The sequence below is a fragment of the Berghia stephanieae genome, chromosome 1, assembly GCF_034508935.2.
Source record: "Berghia stephanieae isolate SIO BIC M18660-M18661 chromosome 1, UCSD_Bste_1.3, whole genome shotgun sequence".
Classification (NCBI taxonomy): Eukaryota; Metazoa; Mollusca; class Gastropoda; order Nudibranchia; family Aeolidiidae; genus Berghia; species Berghia stephanieae.
Genome location: NC_088360.1, coordinates 45,292,009 through 45,309,728, shown reverse-complemented (window position 1 = coordinate 45,309,728; position 17,720 = coordinate 45,292,009). Strand labels below are relative to the sequence as shown.

Below are 17,720 nucleotides of genomic sequence, written 5' to 3'. Positions count from 1 at the left end.
ATATATATTTGAGACTTGGGAATAAGTTCTATTCGGTATAGAGGGAAATGCAGATAATTTCTCATATTGCAAACAACTCAAAGTTCCTTTGGAAATTTATATTCACGTTCAGAGGTTGAATTCATCCCGACAGACTACCGTTTTGAGGTGGTGGATCACATTTAGTCATAACTTAACCTATTTACTTACATTGATCAATCGTCACAATAAATGGACAACAGAATCGAAACTCTTCTTATAATAAAAATATGAGCTGTACAATACAATATTCACTAAGTGTGTTCAGTAGGTCTTAGGCCAAAAGGAACAGTTAACAAATAGGACGAGAGAAGACGCTTGAAAGGCACTATTTCAATTGGTTTTCAACACACAACTTTGTTTCAGGCAAATCACATGAGAAAAATTAGCATTTTCCAAGGAATCAAATTTGCACCGGTCACGGGTGAACTAAACCTTGGGACCTACAGGTCAAAAGCCGAGGGTCATACCACAAATCCACAAGATCACAAAAGATGCCTAAACATCCACACATGGGCAAGATGTATTTCTATTTGAAGTGAATATTGACTTCATATGTCAACCATTTATAAAGACCCCCGATTTGTCCCAAAAAAATCTAAAAACCAAGATTTTGTTGAAGTCTTATCTCGATAACGCTTTGAGCGCAGTTATTCCTGTCTTCTGATAAGATTATTGTTGTTGATCGATCCAATTTGCTCGTAAGATCACATTTCAGCCTTGGTAATTGAAAAGCTTTAGTACTGAATGGATAAAGGTCTATTCTACGTAGACAAATCAATAGGAGTCCAGGAAGAATAGTGGTTGAACGACTGAGTAAAATTTACACTCACAATTTCATCATTTACGGGGGTTTTCACAATTTTGTTGAACATTCGATGTTGTTTTTAAACCTACTATTTGATTTTAAATGTTTGATTAACTATGAAATATGATTATCTAGAATTATTGAAATTGCCTATTTTTTGTCTTTTTTTTTCAACCAGGAAACACTGCACTGATTCATTCAGCGAATACCGGAAATGATGTAGCAGTCGAGCTTCTTGTACGTAACTTCCGGCGCCTTGGTCTTCAAGTAGATCACTTTAACAAGGAAGGATACGCCGCTCTGCACATCGCAGCAAAAAACGGCTTTCTACAATGTGCTAAGATCCTAGCTACAAAAGGTAAAGCAACTCTTACACTGAAGGATAAAGTGAGCAACATGACTCCGATGGAGATTTGCTTATCCGAAGGCTATCAAAAATCCGAAGTAGAATTTCTCAAACCTTCGGTTAAGTTCTACAAAGTCGCTAAATTGACAACAACGATGGTAAAATATCGCAAGAAATCGTCTTCAGGCCAAGATAGCATTGGTTCCGTGGCATCTAAGATATCTCCCGTGAAAACAGTGGAAAAAGAAAAGAAACTCAAATCAAAACTGTCCCTTTTGAAAAAGTCCAAACCTCAAGCAAATAGTGAAGCTGGGACTTCTGAAATTTCAATTTCTGGTGCAGTGGCCCAATCGCAACAAAAATCGCCAGGAGAAAGTAAGGACCAAAAAAGTGCAACTGAAAAATTAAAAGGTTTGCCTCTTTTAAAAGACATGGCTAAGAGGTCTGGGCAACAGAATTATGTTAATTGTTCAGACAAGAAATCGGAAGTTATCAGATTACTAGAAGCTGGCATAAAGAAGGACGGAACTGTTGGCAGTAAGCGTTCGCCAATAGTAAAGAGAAAAACAGATGGCTTGCTAGACATGAATAAAGTTCCGCGACCACAGAAACTCGCAACGTCTAATTCTATGACCTCTCCCTTTACAGAAAAAGACTTTTGTAAATCAGATGAAGGTGATGATTTAGACGACATTAACAATTGTAGTATAGCTACAGAGATGACTGACTTAGATGGTGATGGCAGATATACAGCTTCGGACATCCCTTCAATTGATGAAACTCATAACAATCCTAATCGTTCGTCTAACACCACGGTAGCAGCAGCATTAAAAAACAATAATAACAACAACAGGAGCAACAATAACAAAAACAGAAATACCAACAGAGGCCTTGTTCAACTGAAAAATGAAGACGACAACGGAAATGACTTCATGGACGTGACAGAGGAAGAAAGTTTGGATCAGAGTGAGAGTTATGATTACGACTATGAGTACGAATCTGTCAGCGATTGCACACTTCCGTCTTTGTCTCCGATCACTCAGATAGAATATACTGATAATCTAAGTTCGTGTAATGATGATGCTGTCATCAGCAGTTCGCTCAGTTTGTCTGGCGGTAAGTTGCCAATCACGAAATGCAAATCACCTTCGAAAAACCCGAGGTGGGACTCGACCTCTCCCCAAACGGAAATTGAATACATCCACTTCGACGACGATCAGACATATAGATCTCAAAGCGGAAGTGCAACCAGCAGAGACATGACTTACTCCGGAAGTGGAAATTCTGATGGTAACAGTATAAATTGCGAGGAAGTTAAGCCTGATTTCGACAAGTTTGTTACAGGGCATGTGTTTAAATTAATTGATGACGGTGCTTCAGATGGATCTCGCAAAGGTGATCTACAAACCGCTCCGACATCTAAATCACAGATGAAAAATAACACCAGTTTATCATCTTCATTGGGTTTGGAGAATAATCGGAAAAATGTCGGTGGTGTGAAGCTGAATAGCAGCATTGACAACTCTGTACTTGGAGGTCGAAACAGCACCTCTCCAGAGACAATCATCGAAAGCCTTGACGATCTCAGCATTCCAAAGGAGTTTGATGACAAAACGAAAATAGACAATGAGGGCATGATAGAAATTATCCGTTTTGCAAATGATTCTGTGGACTCTAAGGCGAGAAGTGTTGATTTGAATGAAAGCACAACTTAGTAAAAGTGATGCATGCCTTTGACAATCCAAATCCAAGTTAAGTTAAATAGATACGTACACTATTTAACGTTGAGTACTTTTTACATGTTTGTTAAAAATCGAGCTAAAGTAGACATCTTTGATATTACTACATAAGCAAAGCTATCAGAACAACTGTTGTAAAAAATGTGTATTCAACAACATGATAATTTCCCAAAGCAGGTATGTTAACTAAACATCAATTCATATTGCCAAATCAGAATATGTTCATGAAAATATTTATCAAATTAGGTATTGTCCATCCTTAACAAATGTTAAGTCCATTTAGATAAATATTATGTTGATGGTTGGATAAGGGACCAAAAATATTGATGTCTAATGTCTTTTACGACAATGATTACATTCTCATCAACTTCTAGCTAAGCTCACATATTAGCAGGTCTGATTACTGGACAACATTATGGACTCAATGTAATGGACATTATTCTAGGTCGGTTTAAGAATATTTCTATTCCAACAATGAGCCCGTAGTAATTTGGATTATTAGACCTGCAAATAAGTACACTTTGACTTCTAGTTTTATTGACCACAAGATGGGATAATCGAATTTTTAAAATTATTTTTTTTCAAATATTTAAGATGATTTTGGCTTTTAAAAAAGCCATTGTCCTATCTTATATTCTACAATTTGAAAATATGAAATATGTTATCATCTATTGATACAATAGATGATACACTCAGATATATATATATATATATATATATATATATATATATATATATATATATATATATATATATATATATACACTCAATATATATTACTTTATAACATTACGGTATCAATCATTACCCTTTCTTCAACATCAATGATTACTTCAGGAGCAATCAATTAGGTTATTGTAAACAAAAGAATTCATTATATAACGGGCCTTTTTTCATTCCTACAATGTTTGTGTTTATGTTTATTTCATTATAAAGATATAATGCTGTGAATCCTTTCAAGGTCGACATATGCTACTCTTGAAGGCTAGACAACTAACAAAATAGTACACGGATAACAAATTGGCACAAAAGCTTAACTTCCATTCATGGGATTTATTATATAATGCTTACAAGCCGTCAGATGGCCCTACGGAGTTTTAGTTTATATCACAATGTGTTGACTCATTGGTGTGTAGATTTGCCATGTTTAATTAAAAATCGTCATTCATCTTATAGTCGCTTTGGATCTATGGATATTAGCGACAATGGTATAGAAACAGATGATTTCTGCTAGAAAGCTTAATGTATTGAAGTTTGCTTTGTGCCTGAGGCCACTTTAATCTTCTGATAGACAGAAACAGGATTTTAGGAATATTTTTAGCTTTTGAATGGCACAGAGGAGAAGGGAATGTGGGAGTGGGAATGGAATAGATTTTGTTGGCGCAGGGTCACAAAACGATAACACCCAGTGATATAAATATGCCTTTGATATAATATACATTTGTATAACAGTATGATGCCTATTATATGCCTATGGAAAATACTCTGTCATATTTAATTTTGACAATGTTATCCATATGATAAACACTATCATCTAGAATGGAATGGTGAGATTTAGCAAGTTCAAATGTTCTGTATATATTAAACGATAAGGGATTTCAACGATATTCGTTACGTTGTCTTTATCTCATTACCTACCATGCGTGTATTAAAATGTCTATTTGTCACACTTTGCATTGTATGGAATGTATATTAATAAGTCACATGATCGCACCTAGTGTCTGTCTCACGTAACGAATGGATAGCTTTACACCCCCTTCTGTGTGTGTATCTCTTCCCCCCCCCTCCCTCTCTCTCTCTCTCTCTCTCTCTCTCTCTCTCTCTCTCTCTATTTCTTTCTCTCTCATTCTCTCTCTCCCTATCCTTCGATATCTCTCTCTCTCTCTCACGCACATACATACACACATATTCTAATTCTATGGGTTTGCGTGTGAGTATGTTTGTATGTGTATATGTCTGTGTGTCTCCCCCTTTCTCTGTCTTACCCCCCCCCCCCCTCAATTCCTTCTCTGTATATAATTTAAAAACTCTTTCTCCTCCGCTCCCCATGTGTTCCTCTTTCTCTGCTCACCAATTTCCCAACTTAAGGATTTCTAGCTTTCAATCTAACTATCTTCCCATCAACCTTTTTTTCAAATCCCCTTGCACCTTTATCCCTGAGACTAAATTAAATCTTGTAAAACAAAATACTTTTGTCTCCTGTCTTATAAACATTGCCTAAGTTTGCTGTCTTTCCAAGTTACTAACATTCACACCTATATTATCGCGCAATGAAAAAACAATTTTTTTTTCAGTTTGACCAGAAACATATTATTTCAAATGTGATTATCCAAAACATGCCAAAGCTGCCGTACTCCGAAAAACATGTGTTTAAAATTTTGGCCAGAAAACTCGACCTTTAGTTACCAATTGATTAAAATGATAAATACTCTCAAACCTGGTACTATCGTAAAGTCTCGGATTTTGAAAGATTTGACAAGATGAGGATCATTTTAATTGATCGATATTTGACGTATGAGTTTTCTAGACAAAATTCCAAACACATTTTCAGAGATCGACAGAAAAGGTCAAATTGTAATAAAGTCTCAGGTTTAAAACTATTTGATAAGGTGTGGGGTGATCTTTATCTATTGACCTAGGGAATGAAAGTTTACTGGCCGGAATGGGAAAAATATTTTTTTTTAAATATAGTGAGAACACAGCCTTCATTACAAACATACTTATATGGATGCATTGCGTTCAGTGTTTAAAAAATCCTAACATCCGCCAGCTGGATATATATAGTTCGAAGATGACGTCACTCATGTCTTTGTTATTGTTTTTTGCCATCCGCGTTTATGAGTAATTCTCACTTAACTGTATTAACCAGACTATAAACGAGCAAGGTTACACAGAGTTTTGTGTGTTGGCCAGTTATACTTCCGGATGACAATGTTGTGAACTTCTTAGCCATGTGCATACTATCTATAACGTAACAACACACAAAACAATTTGTAACAATAAACCTTGATATGGTCTGATTAATACAATTTAATGAGAACTGCTCATAAAAATGGCTGGCTAAATACAATAACAAAGAGCTGGTGACGTCAATTTCGTTCTATTTATAGCTGTTGTGCGCTTGGCTCATAAGCTCACAACATTGCCATCCGGAAATAAAACGGACCAACACAGAAAAGTATGTGTAAACTTGAATTTTATAGTCTGGTTAATAGTTTAATGGGAATTACTCATAAACATGGATGGCAAAAAACAATAGCAATGAACTGGGTGACGTCAACTTCGTTCTATCTATTAGAACTACTCTGTTTACACTGTAATGTGAATATTGCTAAGGGACCGAAGATTATATATATTATTAGCTACAGTGTTTACCCCCCACAATCTGTATCTATCTATTTCTTATTAAATCTATTAAAATCGCTCATTTATCGTGACTTTGAAAGCTGGTCGAAAAAAAAAATTAAGTAAAACAAAACAGCAAGAAACATAATTTTTAAAAATATGAATTTTTCTAAATTTGCAGAATTATCTTGATAAGAAATCAAGAATTTAAAAAAAGTCCAAATGGTATGACAAACTCGAAATATATATATTTTTAAATATTTAAAAAGCACTCTTCACGAACATCCCAATAAAAGAGAGAGGAAAAAAATTCTCCATCGATTTTCTTAATGTCTTAAAGATAAAGTCCATACCAATTTGCCTCATATAACACAAAATATAGGAGGCATTCATAAGAAGTAGCCCCACATATATATATATATTTCCGATTAAAATGTTAATTGTGGTCTAAAGGACCACAATTTGTTACTGTGATTTTATTAAACAATATTAATGAAGATGAAGCAAATCTTAAAGTCACACAAATTAGGTAGACTGTCATTTTACTTTATTTTACCATTCCATAACATGACTCATCAAAATGTTAATGATTAATTGATAATTTCAGGCATTAATCAAAATAGATTCTGTCGTTGATTGCATATGAAATTATTCTAATTGCTATTGTATTTCTGCGTAGTCTGAAAAAAGAAAAAAACACTTTTTTAAAAATATTTTTGGCCATAAAACTACACCTTCAATTATCGATCGGAAGACCCAGGTTTGAAGGTTTTGGACAAGATAGGGTCATTTTAATCGATCAAGATTTAAAGACTTGTTTTCTGGCCGAAATTCTTAACTAGTGTTTCTTGTCAGAGTCCGGCAGATATATCTTTATCCATATTATTTCCAATGACCCATTTAACTGTGATACATTTATAGTCTTTGGCAGTGTTTGTAAGGGGCCGGGGAGGAGATGTTTTTTGTTATTGATTTACTGGCATTTTACATCCGTGGTCAACTAAATGAGATGGCTTCTTTGTTACATCCTATTTTTTTTTTTTTTTTTGTGAAGTCCACCCGTTTACGAACTTCCTCTGTTGTATTACACAAATTGAGTGGAGACTTAAACCATTCAATATAGTAAGTTTCACTTTCTAGCTTGATTACCTTATTAGGATGTTACGTATGTGTGTGTCTGTGTGTGTGTGTGAGAGAGAGAGAGAGAGAGAGGGAGAGGGAGAGAAATAGATAAGATAGATAGATAGAGAGATATAGAGATAGAGAGAGAGGGAGGGAGGGAGAGAGAGAGAGAGAGAGAGAGAGAGAGAGATAGATAGATCGATAGATAGATAGATAGATAGATAGATAGATAGATAGATAGATAGATAGAGAGGGAGAGAGAGAGAGAGAGAGAGAGAGAAAGGGGGGGGGGGGAGACGAAACGAGGATGGATTTAGTTGATATGCGACTAAGCCTTGTGTAATCGAACCCCCAAAAATCATCAAAACACGATCACGATAATTTATGTTTGATTTTCATTTAAAAAACGGAATTTTCTATTGTTTAAAACAAAAACGACAATACGGCCGCCATTAGGCTGTGTGTTGTCAAAAGTCTGTAAAGTACACACGGAAATTCTATCTCATAATTCCTTTGCCATGAAGTCAATGGTGTTTACTTTGGGTTCCAATTATTCTATGGTCCCCATCCGTCTTTTGTCACGCTCGTTGCATTGGGTCTAATCTCGAGTGTACGAAATTGATTAGCATAGCTTTGGTTTCAGAAAGTCTACTTTCCATTCTTATCTTAAGAAGTGGCAATTCTACTCCTCTTTAGATTTTAAAATCAAAATACATTTATGTTAGATAACCATTGCGTCTGTGGCAGTGCTTCAGGTTTTGACAAAAATGTGTGTTAATCTATAATAATTTATAGAGATATTTTACACGTGGCTAAATCAGTTACCACTTTATAGCACAAATTACTAACTCATTGTTAGTTAAAGATATTTGCAAACAATTTACTTATCTTTGATGATAATTGACTCATCTTGGGCAATCTTAGCAAACAATTCAGATTCACTTATAAACCTTTTTGACGAATCCAATAATGCATATTTAGTTTTTGGAATTATATTCAAGATTTTGTCTGGGGCGACGTGCACACATATGTGCAAGTCTGATTACCCTACGTAATTATGGGCCTGATTGAACGTTTTTGTAATATTTTGCGTTTGTTTGAGAGTATATATCCATTCCAACAATGAGGCCATAACAATTTGGATTACCAGACCAGCAAATTAGTATACGTCGGTCAGGAGCCATCACGGAATTACATTTTGTTTATAATGGGATGTTTTAGTCAGTTGTAGCGGATGATTAATGTGTTTATGACTTGATTTCTTTATTCAATTTCGAGTTAGATGTTAATAACCCGCATGATATATTAATGCAATTGTTCAAATTAGCTATTTCATTTTCATTTCTGATGATAATTGAACAAGTTTAGGTTTAGACATTTTTATTCTCCCAGGCCAATTAATACCATCTCTCTCTCTCTCTCTCTCTCTCTCTCTCTCTCTCTCTCTCTCTCTCTCTCTCTCTCTTAATATGCATATCTATCTATTTTTCTGTATACCTTTCATGTATATTTTAAAATGACAAAACAGGACTAAAAATTCTGCCCATATAGGTTTGGACATCGCAGAAAACTTCGGAGGCAAAAATAGTCGGATTCTGGTCAATACATTTGTTGACGTAGCAGGGGATAAGTGTATGATTAATACATAATGTCCCGAGACAGCTTTAGCATTGATTTTTCAGTTAAGTTCTTTCAGATAATATGAGCAAGATATCTATGAATGGACACCAACGTGTTTTGATCATAATATTATACATTGATATAGTGTTTAAAAAAAATAGAACTACGATTCCTTGTACAAAGACGATAAACAAAAACTTAGAAATTTATGTTTGCTACCTGAAAAGGATGGGATGTAATCTTTAGTTTTAAAAAGGGCATCTGTCTTAGAGTAACTACTGCAAAAGGAGCTTCACGAATTCTCAGTTTAGGTTTCTAAACTCTATATGAATATCACTACTTCCCAATGCATATAAATACTGCAAGCTGATGATATTCATGTATTAATCTATTTAAATCAGTATTTAACAAAGATATTATTGGTTTCTACTCTATCCGTATGTATTTGTTCAACTATATTTGCCATGTATCAATGCATTGACGCTACGTTATTGTTTCTTTAATAAAGTAAAAGATTTATAAAACCTTGTGGTCTCTGTCTTATCTATTATATTACAATATAATTCATATAATATGTATGTTTCTAGGTCAATGACTTAAAGCGTCCGCTTAAAATTTTTACAAAGCATTATTTCTCAAATTAATCATAATCGCGGACTTACATAATTTCTTTCACACACAAACAAACACACACTCACACACACACACACACACACACACACACATATATATATATATATATATATATATATATATATATATATATATTATTTATATTTATTTTTATTTTTTATTTATTTTTTTTTGGGGGGGGGGGGGGGTTGAGGGGAGTTGGCTGGAATCACGTAAACTGCTCGAGAGTTTCTAGGAGCGAATTATTTAGTATCCTCACCTCATTCATTTATTTCCTCCTACAACGTTGATGATGTTGTTGGGTTTTCTGTAGGGTATGTAATTGTCTGTAGTAAGGTCGGAGGCTACGTCGAGGAAGTTTATGACATTCTTGTTGGTGTCAATTGTAATTTATATCTTATTCTGTTTAAATATATTATATTAATAATATTATAATTAATCATTAATTAATATATAATATAATATAATATATATTATTACCCTCCTCTTGTCTTGGCTAAAATCTTAAATTTGGGACCTCGCAAGTCCGACGTTTGAGAGTTTTTACCAAGATGAGGGTCATTAGAATCGATCGATATTTGAAGGACGAGCTTTCTGGCCAAATTATTAACTACATGTTTTTCCAGAGCACGGCAGTAAACTGGTTAATATATCCGTATATCGATCGTATGTGGCCAAGGCCATAGTTTGCCAGTTTCATTTATCCTGATCTCAGATATTGTTCGCGTATTGATATCTTTTGTTTCCCAATATACACTTCAAGCAAACGACCGGATTTTGACGAATATTGAAAAAAAATGGAAGACAACAGCTTCAAACTAGAACAAAATTCTTAGTTTGGAAATATTCGGGCTTAAAACCCTTACTTCAGTCAGCATCAAAAGCAGTTAGAATTTCTATTACGGTTCATCACTATAGAATATGCAGCGACTATATGTTCTGTTTGTATAAAAGTTGTTTAGGAATCATTTAATCAGTCTAAGACATAATGCTTTTTTCGACTTTGTCATTTTGTGGCATGAAACTTGCCAGATGATCTGTAGGTCTCTTGTTTCGATTTTCACACTGGCGTTCGCTGAATAAACCCATTTAAAAATGGTCAGAAAAATCGTCCTTCAATTATTGATTGCTTAAAACGGCCCTCACCTTTCCAAAACACTCAAATCAATCTGATAATTCAAGATATTTGATAGACAAGTTATCTGGCCATAAATACATTCAAATATGTTGTTTTTCTGTTCAGAAAACGACAAAACTGCTTGCGGACGGCACAAAGTTGGGTCCTAGGAATAGACTCTTTACTTACGTTTTCAAAGCTCCCTTAATTGAAAATAGACTACATGGCTGGTAAAAACATTGTATTTAAAATAAAGAATTGAACAAGTGTGTATGAAAGGTGCCAGTTTTTAATTGTTCTAACAAAGACAATGTTAAGAAATTAAGGAGCAGGCACCGGTGAAAGAACTGAACAGTATGTGTATGAAAGGTGCCAGAAAAAGCAAGAAAGAAAAATACAATCTTGTATTACAATCTAGTTTGTTTCGTCCGAATGCATTCATCCTGACTTTCATTCTGTTTTTGTTTCTTATTTTGTGCTGAATTACATTCTTGTTGTTTGTCAAGTATGTTGCACTTTCTAGATATTTGTATTTTAATCGTCTTTTGGCCTCTTAATCTTAACTTCAAGCTCAGTTTTGAATAAGTGTGCTTTATAATTCCGAGCGCCTCTTTCATAGTATTAAAAAGTATTCGTGACATGAGGCACTAACGTATTAGTGTGGTCAGATAGAAATGCGTGATAATTGACCTGAAAAGTTGTAGTTAAAACGATAATGGCAAATAGGAACGAAACCTATAAAATCTATATCAAAGTACATATATCTAGAAAGTGCGCCACACTAAACTTGACAAATAACAAGAATGTATTCAACACAAAATAAGAAACAAACAAAGAAAAACAGAATGAAAGTCGGGATGAATGCATTTGGACTATGAAAGAAAAAGAATATTTTTCACCATAACCTTTTAAACAACTGGGGGAGGGGGGGGGGGGCGAAGTGACCGAGTGGTTAAGGCATTGCACTGTGACCCGGAAGGTCCCGGTTTCGAGCCCCGCTTCAGGTACTTTCCTTTTTTTCCTTGGGCAATTTGCTCACTTGGACAACACGGGTGATTCCTGTTGATATCAGACATCTTGTTTGATGGATTATCTATATTCCTTCATGGAATGCTAGGCGATGGTATCTTAAGATGCCATGGTGGACGGACGTAATTTTGTTTCTTACTAAATAACCCCATTCCTCCCCACAAGTATTTCATTTCACTGACGTGTTTTCTTGCAATGACATCCAGATGAGAATTCACCAAATTCTTGGTTGACAAACAAATAACAGAAAGCAGACACACAAAGAGTAATGGAATAAAAAACGCTTTATTCAAAACCACATATGAAGCATTGACAATCATGAAAAATTCAAAAGTTACTGTTGTAGTGAAACATGTACCTTCTTGAGAAGCTGAGGAACATTTCATTATGTGCGGCCATGTGGTCTTGTGGTAAGACACTCGCCTTCGGATCGGAATGTCGAGGGTTCGATTCCCGCTCTGAGGGGCGCATGGTTGAGTCCTTGGAAAAGGCACTTTACTCACAATCTCTCTATTTACTCAGGTGTAAAATGAATACTTGGCCGTTAGGAGCGTTGTCTCTGACGCAGAAAAAAAAAATTGTAATATCGCATAACAGGCGCCATGTTTTGTCCTACTTGTTAAGCGTTGCTGTTGGCTAGGGATCCCTTGTCGGCGTTTTGAGCCCGTTTAGTGGATATTGCGCTATATATGTAAATGCTCAATTTTAACTGATCGATATTTAGATTTAAAATTTCGGATCAAAAGGAGAATAAAGTGCTTTGTCAGACGACAGCAGAATGCCAGATTTGTATCTACAATACAAAAAGGTTATCTGTCCTACGTACTCCGGTTCTTTGTGATAGTTCTCTACCACTCTATTCTTGGTAGAGGAGGCAAATGTTTCTGTTATCTTCAGTGGCGGTTCTAGCCTATTTACAGTGGTGGGGCAAAGATGATTAGGTCATATATATATATATATATATATATATATATATATATATATATATATATATATATATATATATATATATATATATTTAATTTATCTTTTTATTTTTTTTAAGTTATTTATTTATTTATTTATTTTTTAATTATTTTTTTTTTAATTATTTTTTTTTTCACCTTTAAAAATAATATTTCAACCACAAATAATCACATTCATAATGAAATGACAATACCAGTAGATTTTAATTATTCCAAACGTAATCAAAAATGAATCACGAAAGAGAATACAACTAAAAATAAAGCGACGAGACATAATGCGACAACACCTTGACAATACCATACAAGTCCATTTCGTTCACTCGAAAAATTAAAGATTTGCTTTAATCCCTCAACGGCGAGATTAATATTTCTGTTACATTACTGGTTTTCAGTAGTATGTGGTAACCTTAAAGTTTTAATCGAGAAGCAACAACAGCGATATGACTCGAGTTTCATTCAGAGCTCAAATTGCATTTCACTGCTGTCTTGATGATTAGAATGATTGTGCCGGTGGTGGTAGTGGTTGGAATAGTGGTGGTGGTGGTGGAGGAGGATGTAATTATGGTAGTGGTTTTGGTGGTGCTGTTGGTTAGAATGATATTTGTGGAGACGATGACGGAAATTTTATGATGATGTTGATATTGTTTTTATTGCTATTGTAGTACTTGTTAATATTGTTGTTGTTGTTGTTAATGATGATGAAGATGATGATGATGATGATGATGATGATGATGATGATGATGATGATGATGATGATGATAATGATGATGATAATGATGATTATGATGACAACGACGATGTCGTCGACAATGATGGTTACCATACGATATTACAATATTACAAAGTTTATTCAATCTTAGGCTTTCGACAATAAATCATACAATTTGATGACCACATACATGAAAGTGGAAAAAAATGGTAAATGGAAACAAACAATAAACTGATACCATTAATAACCACAAAAAAATACAACAATAGTAATACCACCAATACGTACAATAATAATAATAATAATAATAATAATAATAATAATAATAATAATAATAATAATAATAATAATAATAATAATAATAATAATAATAATAATAATAATAACAATAATAATAATGATGATGATAATAATAATAATAATAATAATAATAATAATAATAATAATAATAATAATAATAATAATAATAATAACAATAATAATAATAATAATAATAATAATAATAATAATAATAATAATAATAATAATAATAATAATAATAATAATAATAATAATAATAATAATAATAATAACAATAATAATATTACCATCATCATTACTACCACCACCATCATTACTACTACCACCACCGCTACCACTATCACTACCACCATCACCATCATTATTACGTTTCCAATCATTTTTTCTCGTTTCTAAAAATTTGATATCTATCAAAACAGACGAAATTCCGGTCATTTTTTTAAAGGGTAGTTAAAATATCTACGATTTTATTAGCCATGAAAACTACGATTTTTATTTTCCTATTTCAAGTATGCAGGTCTGCTATGATAAGTATCAGTATCAGTTCCATAGTCAAAAGAAGACCAACAAAAACACAGTTTATTTAATCTTAGGCTTTCGCCAATACTTCATACAATACAATTAAGACAAAATAATGTTACCAATTTCTCCTCATGCATTCGTTAGACTATCACAATACGACCGTGTTATCTTTACTCCTCACCCAACCAACCCCGAGCTGCCCGCCTCTTCATCGCGAACTATCTTATGTATGTATTAGCTTCAGGACGGGCAAGTACGGAATCTGCCCACCCTTCCGTATTTCCTCTATAACTTAGAATTCAACTATCTCCTTTCTCAGAAGAGTATTTCTCGTATACTAATTCAATTGTTGAGAAAACCAAAATGGTGGTTGTATTTTATATATTTATTTAGTCGTGACTTTTGAATAAAAGTGTTTTGTTTTATTAGACGGAATACAATATAAAATTACATTGTTTTGCAAAATTAATTTGTCTGGCAATAAAAATACAGCGGTAATTACTTTAAGAATTTAAAAAAAAAGAACTAACAAATTGATTTGTTAAAAAACAAAACAAAAAAACCCCCAAAACAACAACAACAACAACAACAACAAAAAACAAATAAGAAAACAATTTAAATAAATGGGTTTTGAGAAGCACTAAAGAAAACGAGAAAAAAAGAAAAGTTTAAATGGATAAACAAATATATAAAAACAACACAAATTAATACTAAATTGATATAAAATTAGTAAATTAATAAATTTAATTCAATACTGGAACATTCCCAAAGTCATTACATCAATGGTACCAGCACAAGTAAGGCAATAAATAAGAAAAAGTTCGTTTGCCAAAATCTCTATTTAGTTTTCACTGGTTAATAAGGTGGGCTCATTTGAATTAGCCCGACCTAGTACTAGAGAGGCCAGACAGCAAAAATCGGAGTTAGTTCACCGTCAGGCGACGTAACGATGAGATGACGATGTGGGCGGAGTGGGGGGGGGGGGGGTGTGATAAAAAAGAACAGGAGCGTATCCTGGTTTATGCATTACGGGGTGCATGGTGATTCGCAATCTATTAAAAATACACACAAATTGATTTCAGTATGAAGTATCAAGTTTAAGTAGTAACTTTTGAAATTATCTAATTTAAATTTGATTATTTCGGACCTGGTAATACAGCTTATAACTTGAAAAAACAGGCTGGTATTTGCCCACCCTGCCCATTATTACCAGCCGTCCCTGGTTATCTTTATTATAATTCATATCCATTCTCTGCATCTCATTTACAAAGCACTTTTCTTTTCCTTGTCTATCGGAACAATTTTCCTTTTTTAAAAAGATATAGATAGATTAAGAAAAGAGCAAAAATAAGTCATAAAACTTTTTTTGACAACTAAGACCTAATTTCGAGACTTTTTGACAAGTTGGGGGTCAACTTAAGCTAATAGATACATGAAGGTCAAGTTGCTGACCAATATGATAAACATGCTTTCTTACAGTAAGACAGAAATTGCGAAAAATAGTAAGACCTTCAAATACGGTTCACATAATGTCTGACTGATGTGCTGAATTGGTTAAATAGCTTATATATGTAATTATCACGATGGTACATTCTTTCTAAGTTATGAATTAGTAAAAATATACCAACTGTAGCTTTAATATACCCTCTGCTTCATACGGGTTGCTTAGCAACGGTGATGCGATGAACAAGAAGACAATGTTGACTGATAAGTCTAAACAATGTTGACTGATAATCAATGTCGGAGTATTGTTTTCTTTGCCCGGGGATCATGACCGATTGATACCAAGCCCGGATATTATTTGATGTGAAAAGATGGGGAGTGGGCACTCTTTCAGAGATGCAGTGCCACACAAACAGACAGAAGAAAAATTCCTTTGTAAAAACATCAGACTTTCTAAATATGAACCGATTTTGGGGATTATATTCCATTGCTTCATATCATTTTTCTGAAATCGCATCATATGGATCTATGTCTTTTTCCCCATTTTCCACTTTTTAAAATAGCCGTCTAAAATTATTGTAACTTGTTGAAAAAATTACATTTTACTTTTCTCTATGTCCTATAATGAGAAGATACAAATAAAACAATGTTTCCATTTTATAATTTATTTTGAAAAGTTTTAGACAATGACACTGACAACAATCAACGTTACCTGACTTTAACATAATATTTTGATATAATAATATTTGTTTGGTCATCACTTACAATAAGTGTTTTGCAGTAGTATTGTTATTTTAAACATAACCTTTATTGTACTGCAAATAACCCTCTCCTGATCATTCATGAGAAAATCGTCAAATTCATTACGTTGCAACCAACAATTTTATCATTCTAATTTCTTTAGTGCATCACAATTATTAAAGATTGTTTTTTGTTTTAGCTATGAAATCTGGAATTTTTTATAGAGTACCTTTTGCTGAATTATATAATGTATTGAATTTACTTGTTGATTTTCTGTCTGATTAATAAATATCCATTTTTGTGTCGGGTGGGGGTGAAGTTTCAGGAAACTTCTGAAAATGGCTGGTGAGGAGAGAGTTAAAAGGCTAGAACACTTTATTTTCAAATAGCGATTAATTGAAAAGACCCTCAACTTGTGAATAATTATAAAACCTGAGACTTCTAGATGTAATCAAGTGATATTTTTAATGTAAAAGTTTTGTAGCCAACTTTAATAAATGTGTTTTGTCAGTCTGTGACAATATCGATATGTAAAGTTAAACGCTTTTATAATGTCACATATCTCTGCTGTAAAATAGCTGTTAACGAGATAACATCGATCACCATTTGTAATAATATAGATTCATAAAGATTGGTTATATCGATATAATTGAATGCTGCCATCATTATAATTATTGTTCAGAGAAAGAAAATCAATATTCCTCAATCAATACTGTCAAATAAATAATCAAGTGGAAGCTGGCATCGTTTGTGAAATCATTACATGTCGGCAAAACAATTGTTCTTTGATCTACGTCATTGGTTAATAAGGGGCAATCTACAGAGGAAAATCGACTGTTCCGAGGTTAAGGTTTTTGATCGACATTATAAAATACCATTATAGTTAAAAGTGATGTGGAAGAATAATTCTGAAACAAAGTAAGAGTTTTATAATTAGGTCAAATATTTTGTGAGAAAATGCAAAGCAAATCATTCTAATAAAACATTCAGAATGAAATTTTCCCTCTCACCTAGTCTCTAAGAAAAGGACACCATATCTTCTGTTGCTGAATTTAAATCGGCATGAACATATTTGCAGGTTGATAACCGAACATTAATTGTGAGCTTGTTTTGATTCTGTTGTAAAGGACAATATTTTGAGTTGATTTGAGAGTAATTCCATTACAGCAGCGAGCCCAAAGCAATTTGGGTTATTAAACCTGAAAAAAAGTACACGTTAATTCACACGATAAGAACTCTCCTTAATCAAATAGAAAAGCACAT

The 17,720-nt window shown here is 33.5% G+C and overlaps 2 protein-coding genes across 3 annotated transcripts in view; both read left to right on the top strand.

The window, feature by feature from the left end:
- The window catches only part of LOC144975915 (uncharacterized), a 111,409-nt gene extending 108,385 nt beyond the window's left edge, over positions 1 to 3,024 (top strand). Inside the window, exon 4 of the mRNA XM_078920106.1 lies at positions 1,005 to 3,024. Within this exon, the coding sequence (XP_078776232.1) occupies positions 1,005 to 2,887 (1,883 nt within the window). The 3' untranslated portion in view covers positions 2,888 to 3,024. The remainder of the gene's footprint in view (positions 1 to 1,004) is intronic.
- The window catches only part of LOC144975924 (uncharacterized), a 437,885-nt gene that overhangs the window by 223,542 nt on the left and 196,623 nt on the right, over positions 1 to 17,720 (top strand). The window lies entirely within an intron of this gene.